The sequence below is a fragment of the Cotesia glomerata genome, linkage group LG4 (genome assembly GCF_020080835.1).
Source record: "Cotesia glomerata isolate CgM1 linkage group LG4, MPM_Cglom_v2.3, whole genome shotgun sequence".
In the NCBI taxonomy this organism is placed as follows: domain Eukaryota; kingdom Metazoa; phylum Arthropoda; class Insecta; order Hymenoptera; family Braconidae; genus Cotesia; species Cotesia glomerata.
Window position 1 is genome coordinate 21,073,411 of NC_058161.1, and position 17,993 is coordinate 21,091,403.

Genomic DNA, 17,993 nt, shown 5'->3' on the forward strand with positions numbered 1-17,993 from the left:
AGAGTGAAAAAAAATTTTTTTATGATGAAATTAAATAAATTTAAAAGTGGGGTTAGAATTTTTAATAAATTATTTGTAAGTATTTAAATTTAATATAATACTAAAGTTAGCCGACGTTTTTAATTTTTTTTTCATTTATTAAATAAGAACTAAAAAATATTTTTTTTAAATTGCACTTATAGTTTTTAAAGTTTTTTACAGATGAAATTTTTTATTTTCTTTTTTTTGTAACAATTTTTTCAATAAAAAAAATCCAAAAGTTTTTTAATGTCGGCTAATTTAATTTTCATAAATTTAATCCTATATTATAAAATAGATGAAAGTCTTGAAGTTAGTCAAAGGTCGAAACTCGCAAAAAACGGGCCACGATTCATTATTGGTTGAAATTTAGGGGCGCGCGTAGCGCGCTATTCAAATTTCTAGTATGACATTAAACTCAGTTGTCACTTGATAATTTTTTAATTTTTTGTACTAAATAAATTTGCCCCAAAAAATTATTTTTTAAAAATTGCATTTATAATTTCTTAAAATTTCTCTATGTCAATTTTATGTTCTCATTTTTTTTGCCATAATTTATTTGTTAAAAAAATTCTAAAAATTGTTAATTATCTGCTAAATTGATTCTCATAAATTTAATAATAATAAAAACAATAATCTCTTGAAATTTATTATTATTATTGTACTTATTTTAAAGAAATGTCGTTAATAATAAATGTGAAAAATTATACATTATTATTATTTTAACATATTTAAAAATATGTTTGATGATAATTAAAAATTTTAAAAATTTATTGTTATTAAAATTTTATATTAAAATCAGCTGACTCTTAAAAAATTTTAATTTTTTTTTTTTTAAAGATAAATTGACTAAAAAATATTTTATAATTTTTTATAATTTCTGCATGCAAAAATTTATTTTATAATTTATGTTTAAAAATAAAAAATAAAGAAATATTAGATGCTTAAGTGATATTAAAATTTTGTATGAAAATTAATTTAGCAGATATTTGATAATTAAAAAAATTTTTTTCACAAATTGTGGCGAAAAAAATGAAAATTAAGTTAGTTGACATCTAAAAATTTTAAGAATTTTTTTTTATTGAAAAAATTTTAATTTGCAAAAAATTTTAAAGACTACACATGTAAATAAAAAAAAATATTTATTAGTTTTAATTATATGATTAAAAAGAAATTAAATAATTTAAAATGTCGGCAAACTTTTTGTATTATTATATGTATACATGAAAAATATATCAAAAATGCATGTGGGTACTCTAATGAAAGCTCTTAATGAGTGTAACATCAGGATGAGCTTATATCTTCAAAATATATATTATATATGGAAAATATATCAAAATTTAATATGTTATTAAATTAAAAAAAAAATGTTTAAAAAAAATTGCATTTTTTCATTTGTAAAAATTTTTTTTGCCATTATTTATTTGTTATAAATTTTTTAATATTAAAATTTTTTAATTTTTTTAAATTATTAACTATATGTTAAATTAATTTTCATTAATTAAAAAATTACCTTATATCTTGTAAACTATTGACATTTTTAAAGATATAAGCTCACCCACATTAAGATTTATTTATTTATTTGTTTTATTTTATAAGAATAAGGTACTGTAACTTGGCTATTATATAGCGTTGATATTGTTAGCTATATCGTTCTAGTAATTTTATATGGATTTGAGATTAAGTTTGTTAATTAAGTTTACGGTTTATTGAATAAATACCGATTTTGTTTTAATGATAAATTTTTAGTGTTGCGTGTAAAATTATTACAATTATGGATCCTCTCTACCTGAACCACCCCCTCTCTCCACAAACCAGCACACTGAGCGACCCCGAGGTATTCCGTTGTCTTTCTGATTTTTGGTCTTTATTTTGTTAAGTTTTCTGTATTTTCGATTTAGTTTACGTTTTAGCTAGTTTGATAATTTCTAGCGAATGAAAATTATCTAATTACGTTTGAGTTTAAGTTTGAGTTCTGATATTGTTTGAGTTTGCGTTTAAGTTTAGCTAGTTTGAGAATTCCTAGCGAATAAAAATTCTTTACGTTCCGTGTTCACTAGTTGGGTAATTCTAGTGATTAAAAATTACCTGGCGCCCTATTTTATCGAGACTAGAGACCAAGAATCGGAAAGATAACGAAGTATAATCCAGATTTTATTTTTAGAATTAAGTTTAGTTAAGTTCCCGTATACCCCCCTTGAAAATTTGGGTTATAATATGTATATATGAAAAATATATTAAAAATGCATGTGGGTACTCAAATGAAAGCTCTTGATGAGTGCAACATCAAGATGAGCTTATATCTTTAAAAACATCAATAGTTAAGAAATTAGGGGAGAAGGGGGTCAATTGAATCAAAAAAAGTTTAGTAATTTTTTACTATTCGAATTAAGACTAAAAAATAATTTTTTTTTTTCTTGGAATGGTAGCTTATTAAGTCTACTATCATTATCAACACATAAATTAGTCAATAAACAACGTGAATTTTTAAAAATTATTAATTTATCCAAACGCGTCGAATGGTTCAATTGACCCCCCGCTCGGGGGCAATTGAACCACTGCTTGGGGTCAATTGAACCAATAATATTTAAAACTCAAACCCGAATTTTTAATAAATAATATACTAATTGTTACTTGCTAATATTACTGTTGCACATTTTTAATGCACAGATATATTAAATAAATTAAAAAATAATTTTCATTATAAATTTAGTTCATCAAATTGTTAGGTTATTTCCCTGAGTATTTTTCACGTAGAATCAAGATGCAAGCGCATGTCTCATGCTTCTCCGTACGGTTCAATCGTCCTCGGGACTGCTGGTTCAATTGACCTAGTGATGCGAAATGACGGTCATTTTCAACTTTGGTTAAATCACGAGCAAATGCTCGTCAATTGACGTCATTTTTTTTTTGGTCAGTCACAAAAATTCATGAGCATTTTTTTTTCTTTTTACTAAAATTCCCCTAAAAAAAAAATCAAACCAATCTATTCCATATGGAACCTCAATATTTTAAATATTTAAAACGAAATTTGTCTGAAAATTCTGACGGTAATAAACAAATTTGGCTTGCTCAACTACTTAGATGGAAAATGACCGTCAAAAATTTTGCGGTCATTTTTTGGTCAAGTTTTAAAATTTTTTTAATTTATAGCTTTTAAATTGTATCGTCATTTAATTCGAAAAATAACCGGCGGTCATTTTTTTTAGTTGGTCAATTGACGTCAAATGACGAGCAATTGACGAGCATTTGACGAGCACATGCTTTGCTTCACATCACTAAATTGACCCCATATAATATTACAATTAATAGTAAATAATAAATAAATAAACTATTATATCACTATGAACAAAGTTGAGGATTATAAAGTATAAGTATATACAACTACTACAATTCAAATTTTATCAATTAATTCAAAAATTGAAATAATATTAAACAATTTGTCACCAGCCGAAAAAAGTTTACATGCCTAAAAATAAGAAAATCTCAATTTTTCAAAATTTATTAATTGCAATGATTTCAAATTTTGATCATATCTGAGTTTAACACATTAGAATCTAATTCTAAGAGCAAGAAGCGTTTTTTCAATTTTTTCGATTTTTTAAGTCGAGTGGTTCAATTGCCCCGTCGTTTAATTGACCCCCTTCTCCCCTACAGTGCAATTTAACAAAAGTCATTATTTAATAAAGCAAAATTTTACTTACTTATAGGTCACAATTCACTGCAGTCACATAATGACTGCAAGGTTGCTAGTTGACGTTCTAATTAGCAAATTGTATAACTTCATATTAGTTCAAAATTTATTATCACTTTAAAAAACCACTTAATATCTAATAGAGGTACAATGTTTTAGTTTAGATCATTTAAATAATTTATAATTGAACTATTACTGCATCAAAATGTTAAAAAATCACCTAAAAAATAAGGAGTTAGACCAATTGCTAATTAGACCGTCGTAGTTATTATTTTTATTATTCAAATTTTTTTTTCAGATTAATCACTTAAGATCAATATCAAGTATAAAAATTCCCGCCCCAGACTTAGACACATCATACATATGTGATCCAAAAAACCGTCTGTCAATAGCCAATAACATATCCCACCGAAAAGGAGTCGGAGATATTGACAAAGTTCTAAAATTATCTTCAGATCCATCAAAACAAGATGAATTCCTAAAAGAATTATCAAAAATTCCCAACAGAACTGACCCGCGAGTACTAGAATACGGTGACCAGGGTAAGGTTCTGAAAGAAACCAGCACCAGGTCTTACAACTTTAAACCCAAGAGTTTTATGGACCTGGTGAAGAACCTAAAGTTGATCAGGATCGAGAATTTAGGGCCAGTGTCTGGCCCCAAAAGTTACATTTTATTGGGCGACCTTGCCCAGATGGAAGAAGCACTGGTTCAGTTTTCGGTGAGGAAGCTGCTGAAGCAAGGGTTCAAGTTGGTCAGTGTCCCTGATATTTTACCTACGACGGTGATTGAAAGGTGTGGAATGGTGATGGATGGAGAACACCATCTTATTTACACCCTTAATAAAGCTTATGGAGATGTTTGTCTTTCGGGAACGGCGGAAATGGCGCTGGCGATGAAAATGATGAACAAGGTGATAGATGGTGATAGCTTGCCGGTTAAATTGGCAGCGGTTAGTCGGTGCTTCAGAGCAGAAGCTTCTAATAATGTTGAAGAAGCTGGGATTTATAGGTTTGTACTTTTTTTTAAGGAAAAATTTTGAAATAAAATAAAGTACCCAATACTTGAATACTTATAAAAATGGGACCAGTACTTGAACATACTTTTTGAATTGTTGTAATACAAAATCCGTATATTTATTATGAGTAATATGCGCATGTTATAATTATTCAATGATACAGTAATTGATTTCTGTAAGTTTTTTCAATTATAAATCAAAACAATTATATTTTTGTTAACGTAAAAGTTGACATGTCGAGAATAGCCGATAAACGCCATTTTTTTCATGAAAAAGGTACTAAACCGTAAACTGAAAAATCAATAAAAAAACGGTATATCATTTTAAGTAAAAAAAATTAGTAAAACGGTTCACCCTAAAGGCCATCCCTGCAACTTCCCGCTAATTCCATACCTGGGCGCTTAAAATTGTACTAATGACGTTTATGAAATTTTTGAGCTCAAAATATAATTTATGTGATATTTTGAGCTCGCTGAGCTCAAAGAGATAGTATTTCTATGCATTTGAGCTCTTCGAGCTCAAAAGTCTGATAGAAGTTTCATAGAACACTACTTTTGGAATTTTCAAACCGCAATAACTTTTGAATAGATCAACCGATTTTCACGCGGTTGGCGGCATTCGACGCAGTTTTATCAGCCTCATAAAGAATTTTCGGGTTTTAATTGATCGAACCAAAAGTTTCCGAGTAATTTCGAAAAAACACCTTTTTTTCGGTTTTCTTTCGTTCACGACATCTCTAGAACGAATTAACCGATTTCGACCAGCTTGGTGGCGATCGACGTGGTTTTTTACTGTCTAGAGCTGATTAGTTTTTGGAATCGATCGGTGGAGCCGTTTAAGTTATCCAAAAACCACATTTGAAAAATTTTTTTCTTAGTTTTTAAGATTTCTCAAAATCTACTGATCCGAATCGGTCCAAATTATACTCAAAATCTAAGTTTGGCCAAGCCCTTTCAAATAGCATACTGCTATTTTCTTAGAACAGAAATAATTATGGCTCGAGATTAAATAATCTCGATAAAATCGAGACCAACCGCAATAAAATCGGATGAGCCGTTCAAAAGTTATAAGCGGTTCATATACTTACACACACACACACACACACACACACACACACACACACACACACACACACACACACGGTCATTGTGGGCGCTGCGCCCATCGACCTATTAGCGTTCGAGAGAGCAAGACTCTACGACGCTAAAATCGGTGGCGAAACATGAAGGAGGCAAGAACGAGGATAAAAACGGAAACGCAGCAAGAGTGGCAGGACCGATGGACGTCGGGAGAGACAGGCAGATGGACAGCGCGACTGATCCCAAACATCAACGTCTGGCTTTCTCGGAAGCACGGGGACACGGACTTCTTTCTGACCCAGCTACTGACGGGACATGGGCAGTTCAATGCCTATCTATTCAAGATGGGTTTGCACAGCACACCAACGTGCAAATACTGTCCAGACAAAATTGACAACGCCGAGCACACGTTTTTCGAGTGTGATCGATGGAAGGACGATAGAATCTGCACCGAAGAAACAATGGGCAGCGCGCTCTCCCCTGAGAGCTTGGTAACCTGCATGATCAAAAAAGAAGAAAACTGGACAGCTGTAGTAGCCTACGCGCAGCGTCTCTTGAAAGAAAAAATCGCAGAAAGGGATTAGAAACCAGTTATAACAAGAAGTAGGTGTCGCGAGGCACAACATGGACTGGATTGAAGTAATGCTAACGCGGTCCTGATCCAGTCTTCCCTGTAACATATATAGGGAAACGAGAGGAGGACACACACACACACACACACACACACACACACACACACACACACACACACACACACACACACACACACACACACACACACAAACACGCACACACACACACAGTGACAACCTCGCGAGGATAGTCAGGAAGCTTCCTATGACCTTCAAATGTCGAAATCTGATAAAAACTCGATTTTTGTAAAACGGGGTAAAAACAATAACTTCCCGATTTTTGAAAATCTTCGATTTTCTTAGCGGGAAGTTAAAAATTGTACCACCCAATGAAATAGTCTTTTCTAAATAATACATATTTTTGCAAAAATATAAACTATAATTTTGATATTAAATTTTAGCGTCTAACTATACCTCAAAATTTTAAAAGCGGTACCGGAACTTGAATAAGCTGGGCCCGTATAATTTTAACAGTACTATAATCTCTATTAGGTTTATAGACTAGTGATCAGAATTATCATTTGTATTAATTACTGCAAATTAAATAAGTTTTATAGCTAAAAATTAGTGTAGCTAAAAATTATTGAACGTTTTGAATTGAGTTTTTTATTTATAATTGAAAATTTGCTTTGTCGTTCATAAAAAATGTAATTAAAAATTAAATACAAATATTTCTCATTTTAAATGAACATATTAAATATTGATAATATTATTTTTAATATTAATCAATAATATGTTATAAGGTAAAAGCCCCAATAGATGATCACGTACCAGTATATGATCACTCCATGTATTTGTATATCTATATTCACAAATGCACAGATTCGGTAGAATCTGGCGCCAAGTTCCGTTCAAATCCGTTGTAAACGGAGCGCCAGACTACCGACTATGTTTACTGTAAGCAGAACGGTTTTTTGAGGTTGCGAAATTTTATTTAATTCTACGGTACTTTTTTTTACCCAATTCGTTTATCATAACAGTGATTCATAATTTATTTAACCGTATTAATTAATTATATTCACTTATAACAATTTATTTACTTGAAATTATTAAATTTTATCATCACATACTATAGCTCGCTCAGAAATTTCGATCCAGACTTTTTGATGGAGAAAGGTCAGCGCCACAGACTAGATAAAATAAAAATGTGTAGTAATCCTCCTATAGATACGCAACTATAGTTAAAAAGTAATTCACAGCTTACATTTACGGCCGCCAGGGTGCACTGAAATTATATCTAGATAAGCTGTAGCTTCAAGGGGATAGTTTGCAGTAAAAATGCTGCCAACGCGAGATTTAAGTTGGTACCAATTGTAAATTTTCATTATAATTACAAAAATACTAAAATCCGAACAAAAACAGTTTCACTGTAAAAAATCGCGCCAAGTCCACGTTCATAAGACTATTAGGAAAAAAAAATTTTTTTCTTTACAAAAGATACAAAATAAAAATTAAAAATCTAAGTAACCGATATGATTGTTTATGATTTTCGGAAATTAAAAAAAATCTTATTGTAAATTTAAAAATTAAAAAAAAAAATTTTAGAACGTAATTGGTGTGCGTCATTGTGCATTTCAATTTTTTTTAAGTCCTAATAAATAGATTTTACGAATTTCATTAAAAGTAAAATATTTTGCAACCACGCACACTAAATACGTTCTAAAATTTTTATTTAATTTTTAAATTTACAATAAGATTTTTTTTAATTTTCGAAAATCATAAACAATCATATCGGTTACTTAGATTTTTTAATTTTTTTATTTTGTATCTTTTTGTAAAGAAAAAAAAATTTTTTTTTTTCCTAATAGTCTTATGAACGTGGACTTGGCGCGATTTTTTTACAGTGAAACTGTTTTTGTTCGGATATAGGTATACAAATACATGGAGTGATCATATACTGGTACATGATCATATATTGGGGCTTTACCTTAATGCTTTAGATATTTCAATAAAAAGTTGAAAATTTTTGGTGTGCCTATTGCCATTTATTTTATTAGTTCAAATACTGCTCCCGGAGTGTTCAACTACTGCGGTTTGCGGAATTGATTGTTCAACTACTACACAGTAATAAATTTTTCGTCATTGTGTAAAGTGTAAAAATGTTTGTGTAGAATTTAACAATTTAGTGTGTTGATTCAACACAATAGAGTGTTGATTCAACACAGATTGTGTAAAAAAAGTCATCAACACAAATTTTTATGTTAAATTTGACGAAAAATTTTTTACTGTGTACTCTTTTGATAGTCTATCTTAAAAACGTTTTCAAAAAATAAATATATTCAATTATCTTTGTTATTTTGCGCTTCAATCAATTTAAGATCGTTTATATTTTCGTGAAAATCACTAATTTGAACTAATAATTACATCTTTATATATTAAAAGTAGGATCAAATACGTTTAACTTTGAAACCTGTTCAACTACTGGGTACTTTACCTTATATATTTTATAACAAATATGCAATAATATTTTGCAATCGATTTATTTAATACCACAAAATAGCATACATTATGACTTGATTTAAAATACTAACTAATTTACACTTTTTACATATTAAAGCTTGTAAACTCAAAGTAATTTCCATAAAACATAACACATCAATTATATTTCAATTCAAAATACTTTTATGGTTAACTAGACACTGCTCAGGCGTACTATCAAGTACTATCTAGTATCTACTCACTTGAGCCGAGAAAATTTGTAGCTCTCTCCCTATAGCATACTGCTATTTTCTTAGAACAGAAATAATTATGGCTCGAGATTAAATAATTGTTTTAGCTAAAATTTAAGAATCTTAATAGACGGAAAACATCTCTTAGTTCAATAAACTATATTATTAAGATGAGATAAAATGATCTCAACAACAGTATGAAATGTTGTTGGTGTATTAATTGAAAATTTCAAGACTAAGTAATAAAATTCTCAAAGATTATTTTCTTGCCCCGCTAAAATTTCCGTTTCCGATCCAAAATGCACAACATTTTTTAAAGCCGAAAAAAAATTTCTCGGGGCGTGAAATCTTTTATTTCTGTGTAGAAAATATAAAATCACACGCTAAAGACAAAACGTTCACAGATCAATCACAATAATCAGTATTAAAATTGCAAAACAAAACTTATCTGCTAATTAGATGGTTGACTTTTCCTCCATTTGAATCACTCATGAGTATTTAACAGAACTATTCGACCCAGGGTAAAATAATCCGTGGTTGTGCTCTTAATCTCTCAATGAACTGTCGTCGCTCCTTTTCCTGTTTTAGATATTTAGAGTGAATGCGGTAGATAATAAGTTCAATTCCAAAAATGACCAAGCTCCACATCAAAGTAGCCGCAAAGACAATTAAATAAAACACCAAGTTATCAAAGTCGATTCGTTCATAGTTTTCAGCTTCTTTAATTTTCTTCATTTTCTCTATTTTTCTCCATAGGTTTTTCGTTATCTCTCCATCGTAATGGTAAATTAATCCTGTTTCCACTAGTATCGAACGAACTTTATCAATTTTGTCCTTCAGCGCCCAGTTCTTCTTTGTCCAAAACACAAAATATTTCTTGAACGTGATTTCTTTTGATACATGGAGATTTTGAAGATTTAAGGCGTGGTTCAAATGGTTCATAGTAAAGTCGATGCAAGCGATGGTCGAATTTTGTTGAGCTTCTTGAGCACATTTGATCAGTTCCCGACGACTCGATGGATGCAAGTATTTCTGGTCCTCTTCGGTCACCCACAATTTTGTATTAATCATGTCTTTTCACAATAAAGTATCGTAAAACACGTGGCATTTGTTGTCAAATAAGTCCTTCAGGGTTTCGACATTGCGTCTTGCAGGTTGGGATAAAATGGCCGAAATTTGTCCTTGGAATTCGGGTATCACTACGAAAATAAATAAAAATCCGAAAAAATAAATGATGTTCATCGAGAGACGTCCCATTGGAGATATTACCCCCCATGTTCAGTGACAAGCTCAAAATGTCCATGATTTCTCTGCTTACGTTAAATTTATTATTCATGATAATGATTACTGTAATCAAGAACAACACCAAGAGTGTGGTGAAGATGAACTGAAAATTTATGTCAATTTTGGTAAGTGTCGTCAGATAATCTGTTTTCTTTGTCAAAATTGAATAGTGCATTTCACGATACTGCGTCACAAAATCAGTAAATTTAAAATTTGTATCAGCTAATTGGTCCATGGCGTTAATTGCATCATACTGACCACTGTAAAGTCTTTCATCGAAACCGTATTTTATCATTTTTAAACCGGAATTTATTTCGAGAATTTGAAGTGACGTTGTTACTTTCATATAATCAGGTAATGAATACAATACCTGATCTTTATACTTTTCAAAAGATTTCATGTACTCAACACTACGTCTCTGGTTGTATTGTTCGGGTAAATTTTTGTCAATGATGGAGACCATTAATTTCATTTCATGACCATCTAAGTGCTCAGTTTTGTCGAAATAGATATTTTTATAGTTGTTATTCAAATCTGAAAATCAATTGACAAAATTAAATAAGCTTATACCTTATAGATCTTACTCGATTTTTTTTCTCTTAAAGGATTGCCGTATTGTGAATAAAAATTAACTTGAATCAAGTTAAATTTATCTAAACCCAGAAAAAATTTTTAAGTTGAGAATTTTTCTACTCAAATCAAGAAGATAAAGTTCTTCAAAATTATTCACTTGATGCAAGGAAATTTTTTTTCCGCATATAATCCCTCTAAAGGTGCTCTTTCTCCTGATCTGCACTATGCGTATACTTATTCCCCGACTCGCATTCTGAATGCGCGATAATAATACAAGCTTCGACATACATTTTAAAAGTATGCTCTGCCTCTCAATTCTAATACACCATTTCAGAAACAGGGTGGAAGAATAAGTACGCATATTTCACTAATCTATCCTGCAATCTTTGGAAAACAAGAACCTTCAGAGTGAGCAACTTTTGAGAGAGTTCACTGTAATTAGATCAGCGATGCATTGAATTTTTAACGTAAATGATATTGTTAAATTTGATGATTACCTTTCGGATATTGCAGACTGTATAGTGTCACTTTTGTTTTACTATTGCCATTGGCATTTCCAAATTTAACTTGATTCCAAGGTGACGGAGCGTATTGCGTGTAAGAGTTCAGAGTGTAGACCATGGTTGAATCTTTTTTGTCATCATAACACACATAGTATGATATTAAAATATCGAAACTTCCAAGGAATGCAAGAGCTCTACTAGCTTTTATATCATGCGTCCTTTCAGAAATTTCGAGAATAAAAATTGGCGACTTAATGTTCCAAATTGTTGAGCCCATGAACCCAAAGATGAGTGGTTCAAGTTTCTGCGGAGATTCAAATTTGAGGATGTACGTAGGATAGCTAGGAAGAAACCCTCCGACTTGCTTCCATTTCTGATCACCATTTATGACAATCAGCGGACTTCCATTATCAATACTCCCGCTTGCCACTTGATCATCAACTAAGTCAGAAGATATTACCAGTGGGTTAGAATTATTTGCAAAACCTCTATCAATCAATTCCATCTGCAAGAAAAATAAGTGATTGTAATAACAATCAACTGTTATTTAAATTTAAGAAAAATTTTTGGTCACGCTCGAGCTCAAGGCGTGCAAAATAATCAACTTACCGTATGATTGATAAGTTGTGATTTGATTTCTGAACTGCGAATATTGCTTCCATTTGAAAAGTGACCAGTAAATACGCAAAGGCAGCATAAAATAATTCTAATCAGCCGTATTATTTATCTGTTGATGATTAATTTAGAAAATGAATCCTTCAGAATTAATCGGAAATGTTTTGAAACTTTAAAAGTCTTTGACGTATTTAAAAAAGCGACGACGATTCGTCTGACGAGCTAGAGACTGAGCAGTTTAAAGTAAAGTTGCCGACTTAATGCTTTGCAATATGTGTGACTTTGTATCGAATTGTTGCTAATGACAACTGCAGCTCACAATGTAGTAAAACATCGTCAAAGTTAGTGCGGAGCTTCGTGGAAAAGACACGTCAACTAGGTCATCTAATACTTGGTTCTGGAAAAAGGAAGTTTTATTGCTACCATAAAACTGGCTGTAGCCTCCACAAGAACTACTGGTGCTGTAGAAACTATCGATCAAAAATTGCCCGGGAGCTGTGCCTTGGCTCTTTCGTTTCACTAATCTTCCATCAGTAAGCAAATAATATCATACATTACTAACTTGACCGTCAGGTATTTTTATTTGGTGCAACCAACGTGTCGATTTATTAAGATAGTTTGAGTGCGAAATGACTTCAACTTGACCCCATATTTTTTTATATTCCTTCGAAAGACTATGATTCAATACATCTATAGAGAAAAAATCAGATTTTTTTACCACACCGTTTAAGAGATATAGGTAATATAGTTAATTAAAGTTTTGCAAAAATACACGATCTCTTATGAGTGTCCTTGTTCAATAACTCCGGAAATGGAGGATTTATAAAAAATCGGCCAACTTGACCCCATTAAAAAAAACTTCTCAATAGATAGAACAATGTTTCATACATATTCTATCAAAATTTGATAACGATTTACCACATAGTTTTAATTTAATTAATTTTTTAATATCAAAAATTGGTTTCTATCTTTGTTGTTTGTCGGAGACATTACTCCCCCATCTTTATCAGGGGAAAAATGGCGACTTCTCGATGCGCGGCAAATTTGAAATTGAAATATAATCATAAAGTTTTTTTGCATTAAAATAAATTGTTATTAAACATACATTAAAAGTTCACGTAAATTATAGCAGATTTAACATATTGAAGTGATATTTACAAATTTAAACAATAAATGAATACCGTGAGCAACTGTTTTAAGTACCGACCTTACATAACCTATAACAGTTGTTATTGTTTTGTGACAGCCCAGTACTTGTCAGTTGATATTTTAATAGTTATATTATTATAATTATTTAACCATAATTATGAATTGAATTTATTCAATTAAATTCTGATTAGAAATAATTTTATATTTTATGCTATTTTTCGAGTGATCACTTGCAAAATAGAAAAAAAATATCTATTAATTTGACCTCGGATTGCGACGACCAAACTACCTTAAGGAGGTCCTTTCGCCGCCAATGTAAAATAAAAAATATTAGATTATGAGTAAATTTAATTTTTTTCTAATAGTTAAGGTCCTTATTTATCTTATAGTGAGGTTTAAATTATACTTTACCGGACAAATTTTTGAAAAAATAAAATTTTTAAATGCTAGTATTTGTTCAGAGTCTTACGAGAAAATCAGACGTTTGCAGTATTTTTCGAATTATACTATCAGTCATGGATTAGATGAAGTAAAAAAAAACTAAAAATCAGATTTTCGAAATATTCAGGTTTCTTTTTTTGCAATAAAATATATCAGTTACCGAGATATTTATTGAGAAATTAATATTTAAAAATCACAAAAAATTCTCAAGTTACCTACAATAAAATGGAGTCAAAAGATTTGGCAACGTTGCGTAGCGCGCGAGCTTCAGACCATTCAATAAATTCAAACTAAACTTTAATGCGCTTATGTTTTTCATGCATACTTATTAGTTAATTTATTGTTAACAAATTTTCATAATTCATAATTGAAAAATAAAACAATAATTAAAAAATACTAGCATTCCGGCCATGAGACATTAGAATGTTATGGTTTTGTGACTAAACATTTTTAATTAATTTATTTATTTACACTGACTGCAAAAAGTTAAACACGGTTAAGGTTATATTGTGCAAATAAAAATGCAAACAACCGAAATAAAGCGTTGCCAAATCACGGACAGGTTACTAACAGCTGATTTACAACAGTCAAATTAATTTTTGTATTTAACTATTTTTTTTTTAATTTTCAAAATTTCAACGATTAATGCCTCATATACTATTTATTTTTTAATTTTAGGAATTTTTATGGGTTTTGTATTTTAATTTATTTAAAATTTACTACTACAGTTGTTATGACTCAACTGGAGCGAAAGGACTTCCTTAAGTAGGTAAAGAAATAAATAAAAAATCTACAGACTCGGTAGAAGTCTGGCGCCAAGTACCGTTCAAACGCCAGCCTACCGAGTACTATACCGTAAGCAGAGCCTGATTTTAGGGTTAGAAAATTTCATATATTTATTATAATAATTATAATAAAAGTTATGTTTTTTAATAATAGACTACATCTTAATAAACTGTTAATCATTTACTTTTTACATACTTTTTAATGAATTCTATTGTTAATTAATAAATTTAAGCAGCACAAACTATAGCAACGTAAATTTTTAGTTTTAAAACTTTTTTCGGTGCAAAATCTGACATTCATAGACTATAAAAAATGCTTATGTGCAGTAATTTCATAGGTAGACCGGAAACTCCATTCTAAAATTAAGTTTTAACAGTTTCTATTTCTACACACTAGAGTGCGACGAGAGAAATTTTACATACACTGTAGTAACTGGATAAGTAAACTTTCGGCACCAAGTTTTAGAATGCCAGACGTAACTATGGGATTATCTGTTTCGGTCATTAAGGGCCAGATTTTTCTATACAAGATTAAAATTATTATATTTCATAAAAAATATATTTATAATAATAATTTAAGGATGTGTCCACATTCATAAGACTCATTTGAATAACATTGGCACTTTACAAAAAGATGTGAAATCCGAACAAAAACAGTTTCACTGTAAAAAACTGCGCCAAGTCCACGTTCATAAGACTTCGAAAAAAAATAATCTTTTTTTACAAAAAAATATGAAATCAAAAAAACTCCAAGTACTGTTTATAACCTCATTAAAAATATGAAAAAAAGTTAGTAGCAAGTTTAAAACTTAATGAAAATCTTTTTTAATGTACTTGGCGTACGTCATTGAGTACCCCAAATTTTTTCGTGAGCGATATTTAATTTCATGTGCACAAACATATAGAAAACGTTAATGTCTTAAGTTCTAAAAATTTGAGGTACCCAAAGACACACGCCAAGTACATTAAAAGATTTTCATTAAGTTTTAAACTTGCTACTAACTTTTTTTCATATTTTTAATAAGGTTATAAACAGTACTTGGAGTTTCTTGGTTTCATATTTTTTTGTAAAAAGCGATTATTTTTTTTCAAAGTCTTATGAACGTGGACTTGGCGCGGTTTTTTACAGTGAAACTGTTTTTGTTCGGATCAAGAAAACGGTCACTCTTCCGACCTTTTTTGAAATTTCCCGCCTTTTTTGAAAAACGCTCCTAATTTTCTAGTTGACTGATTTTTGAGCTTTTCGAGTTAAAAATCCAGAATATTTTTTTCAGAGTTCATCAATTTACAAAAGTAGAAATGTTTGCTTGTACATCAGAAGATAAATCTTCAAAATTCCTTGAAGAATTGCTGGAGATCCAAGAAAATATCTTCCAGGACCTAGGTCTTGGATTCAAAATTATTGATATGCCTTCTCACGAATTAGGAGCACCAGCTTACAGGTAATTACTGACAATTAGTCGATTGATAGTCATCTATTACAATTTTCCATTCAAATATTAATATATATTTTATTAAAAAATCAGGAAAATTGATATTGAAGGCTGGTTACCTGGAAAAAACGCTTACGGTGAATTATCCAGTTGCAGCAATTGTACAGACTTCCAATCCCGGCGTCTGAATATTAAATACAAAGATAATAATAATAATAATGAAGCTAAGTACGTGCATACTCTCAATGGAACCGCTTGCGCGGTTCCAAGAACTCTCATTGCCATCTGCGAGACTCATCAATTAAATAATGGAAACATTGAAGTTCCTGAAGTTCTGGTGCCGTTTATGAACGGAAAAAAAATTATTGAGACACAAAATGTCGGAGAGATGAGGACTTACAAGTTTAAAAGCAGATAATTGACTCTTTGTTAATTGTTTTTTATGTATGAAAAATATTAATAAAATTTAGAGGTAATATTTGTAGTAAATTGTGCAGAAATTTTTTATTAAAAATTTGGAGTAATTAAATTAATAATAATAGAATAATTAATTTAAGAGATATTCTGGAAGTTTTTTTTTTTAAATGAATTATAACATAAGAAAACTTTGAAATAAAAAATTATACATGCAGGAATTAAAAAAATAATTATTAATGTAATTATTAAAAAATAATTTGTTAAATAAAATTAAAAATTGCTCTGATAATATTTTTATCATTTAAATTTTTCAAATTTATAAAAACAGCTTATTAAATTAAATTAAACTATTAAGAGTTCCCAGAATTAACAAAGTTTTTTAAATTGTATAAAAATATATATGTTATAATAAATTTTATATGGTCATATTTTGTATTTTTTTGTATTTTTAAAGATAATATTGAATTTTGCATAAAAAATTATATTTAAATTTCATATTAAATTAAATTAAACATTTAAAAGTTCCCGGGCTTGGCAAAATTCTTCAACTTTTCTGTAAGATGGCGTTGCGCACCGGATACAGACTACGTCACGTTCCCGCCAAAATTCAAATTTAAAAAATGATTTATAATTAAAAACTTAACCTGGATAAATTATTAAGGTCAAAACCTTTGTAATGATACTAAATTTAATTAAAAAACTTATTTTGTCATATTAAAATTTTAAAGACAAAATTTTTTTATATTATTATCTTAATTATATAGATAGAAAATTGTTTTATTATGACAAAAACGAGCCCTAAGATTAAAAAAAGAGAAGAAATTGAATAGTTAAGACATACAATTACATATTTTATATAATCTATATTATTAAGAGAATAAGATAAATTTTGCCTCCAGGATAGTCATATAAAATCGGTTTTTTTTAAGTGAAATTTAGTGTCATTGCAAAGGTCTTAATTTGGATTTGTGCCTTTTTCAAATTTCATATCACTCTTACCGACAGTCAATTTATTTTTATAAGTATTCAGGCTGCATTCGAAAATTCTCTATCTCTAGATACATAATTAAGAAATGATCTTTTAACTTGTTAACTATTGACATTTTTAAAGATATAAGCTCACCCTGACGTTACACTCATCGAGACCTTTCATTTGAGTACCCACATCAATTTTTCATATTTTTATATATACTATTATGAAAAATATATCAAAATATATTTTTATATGAAAAATATATCAAAAATGCATGTGGGTACTCAAATGAAAGCTCTTGATTAGTGTAACATAAAAATGAGCTTATATCTTTAAAAACGACAATAGTTAAGAAAGTACAGGGTATTTTAATAAATATCTTCCGAACTATTGACATTTTTAAATATATCAGCTCATCCCGATGTTACACTCATCGAGACCTTTCATTTGAGTACCAACATCAATTTTTCATATATTTATATATATATATATATATATATATATATATATATATATATATATATATATATATATATATGACAAACATATCAAAAATGCATGTGGGTACTCAAATGAAAGCTCTTGATGAGTATAACATCAAAATAAGTTTATATCTTTAAAAACATCAATAGTTAAAAAAATACAGTGCAATTTAACAAAAGCATTTGTCAAGTTTTATAATTTAAAATACAAAACAGGTAAAAAAAATA

At 29.6% G+C, this 17,993-nt stretch overlaps 2 protein-coding genes across 2 annotated transcripts; one reads left to right on the top strand and one right to left on the bottom strand.

The window, feature by feature from the left end:
• Positions 1–33: 33 nt before the first annotated feature.
• Positions 34–16,382, top strand: LOC123262743 (serine--tRNA ligase, mitochondrial; the record flags this gene model as incomplete). Its single annotated transcript, XM_044725120.1, has 4 exons — positions 34–75; positions 4,011–4,723; positions 15,735–15,902; positions 15,987–16,382. Coding segments are annotated over 4 exons (1,248 nt in total), but the record flags the coding sequence as incomplete, so codon positions are not given.
• LOC123262742 lies at positions 9,516–12,689 on the bottom strand. Its single transcript, XM_044725119.1, has 3 exons — positions 12,080–12,689; positions 11,465–11,975; positions 9,516–10,928 (listed from the first exon to the last, which is right to left on the bottom strand). The coding sequence occupies exons 2-3, from the start codon at positions 11,973–11,975 to the stop codon at positions 10,225–10,227; spliced, it is 1,215 nt and encodes a 404-aa protein (XP_044581054.1). The 5' UTR covers positions 12,080–12,689; the 3' UTR covers positions 9,516–10,224.
• Positions 16,383–17,993: the final 1,611 nt, after the last annotated feature.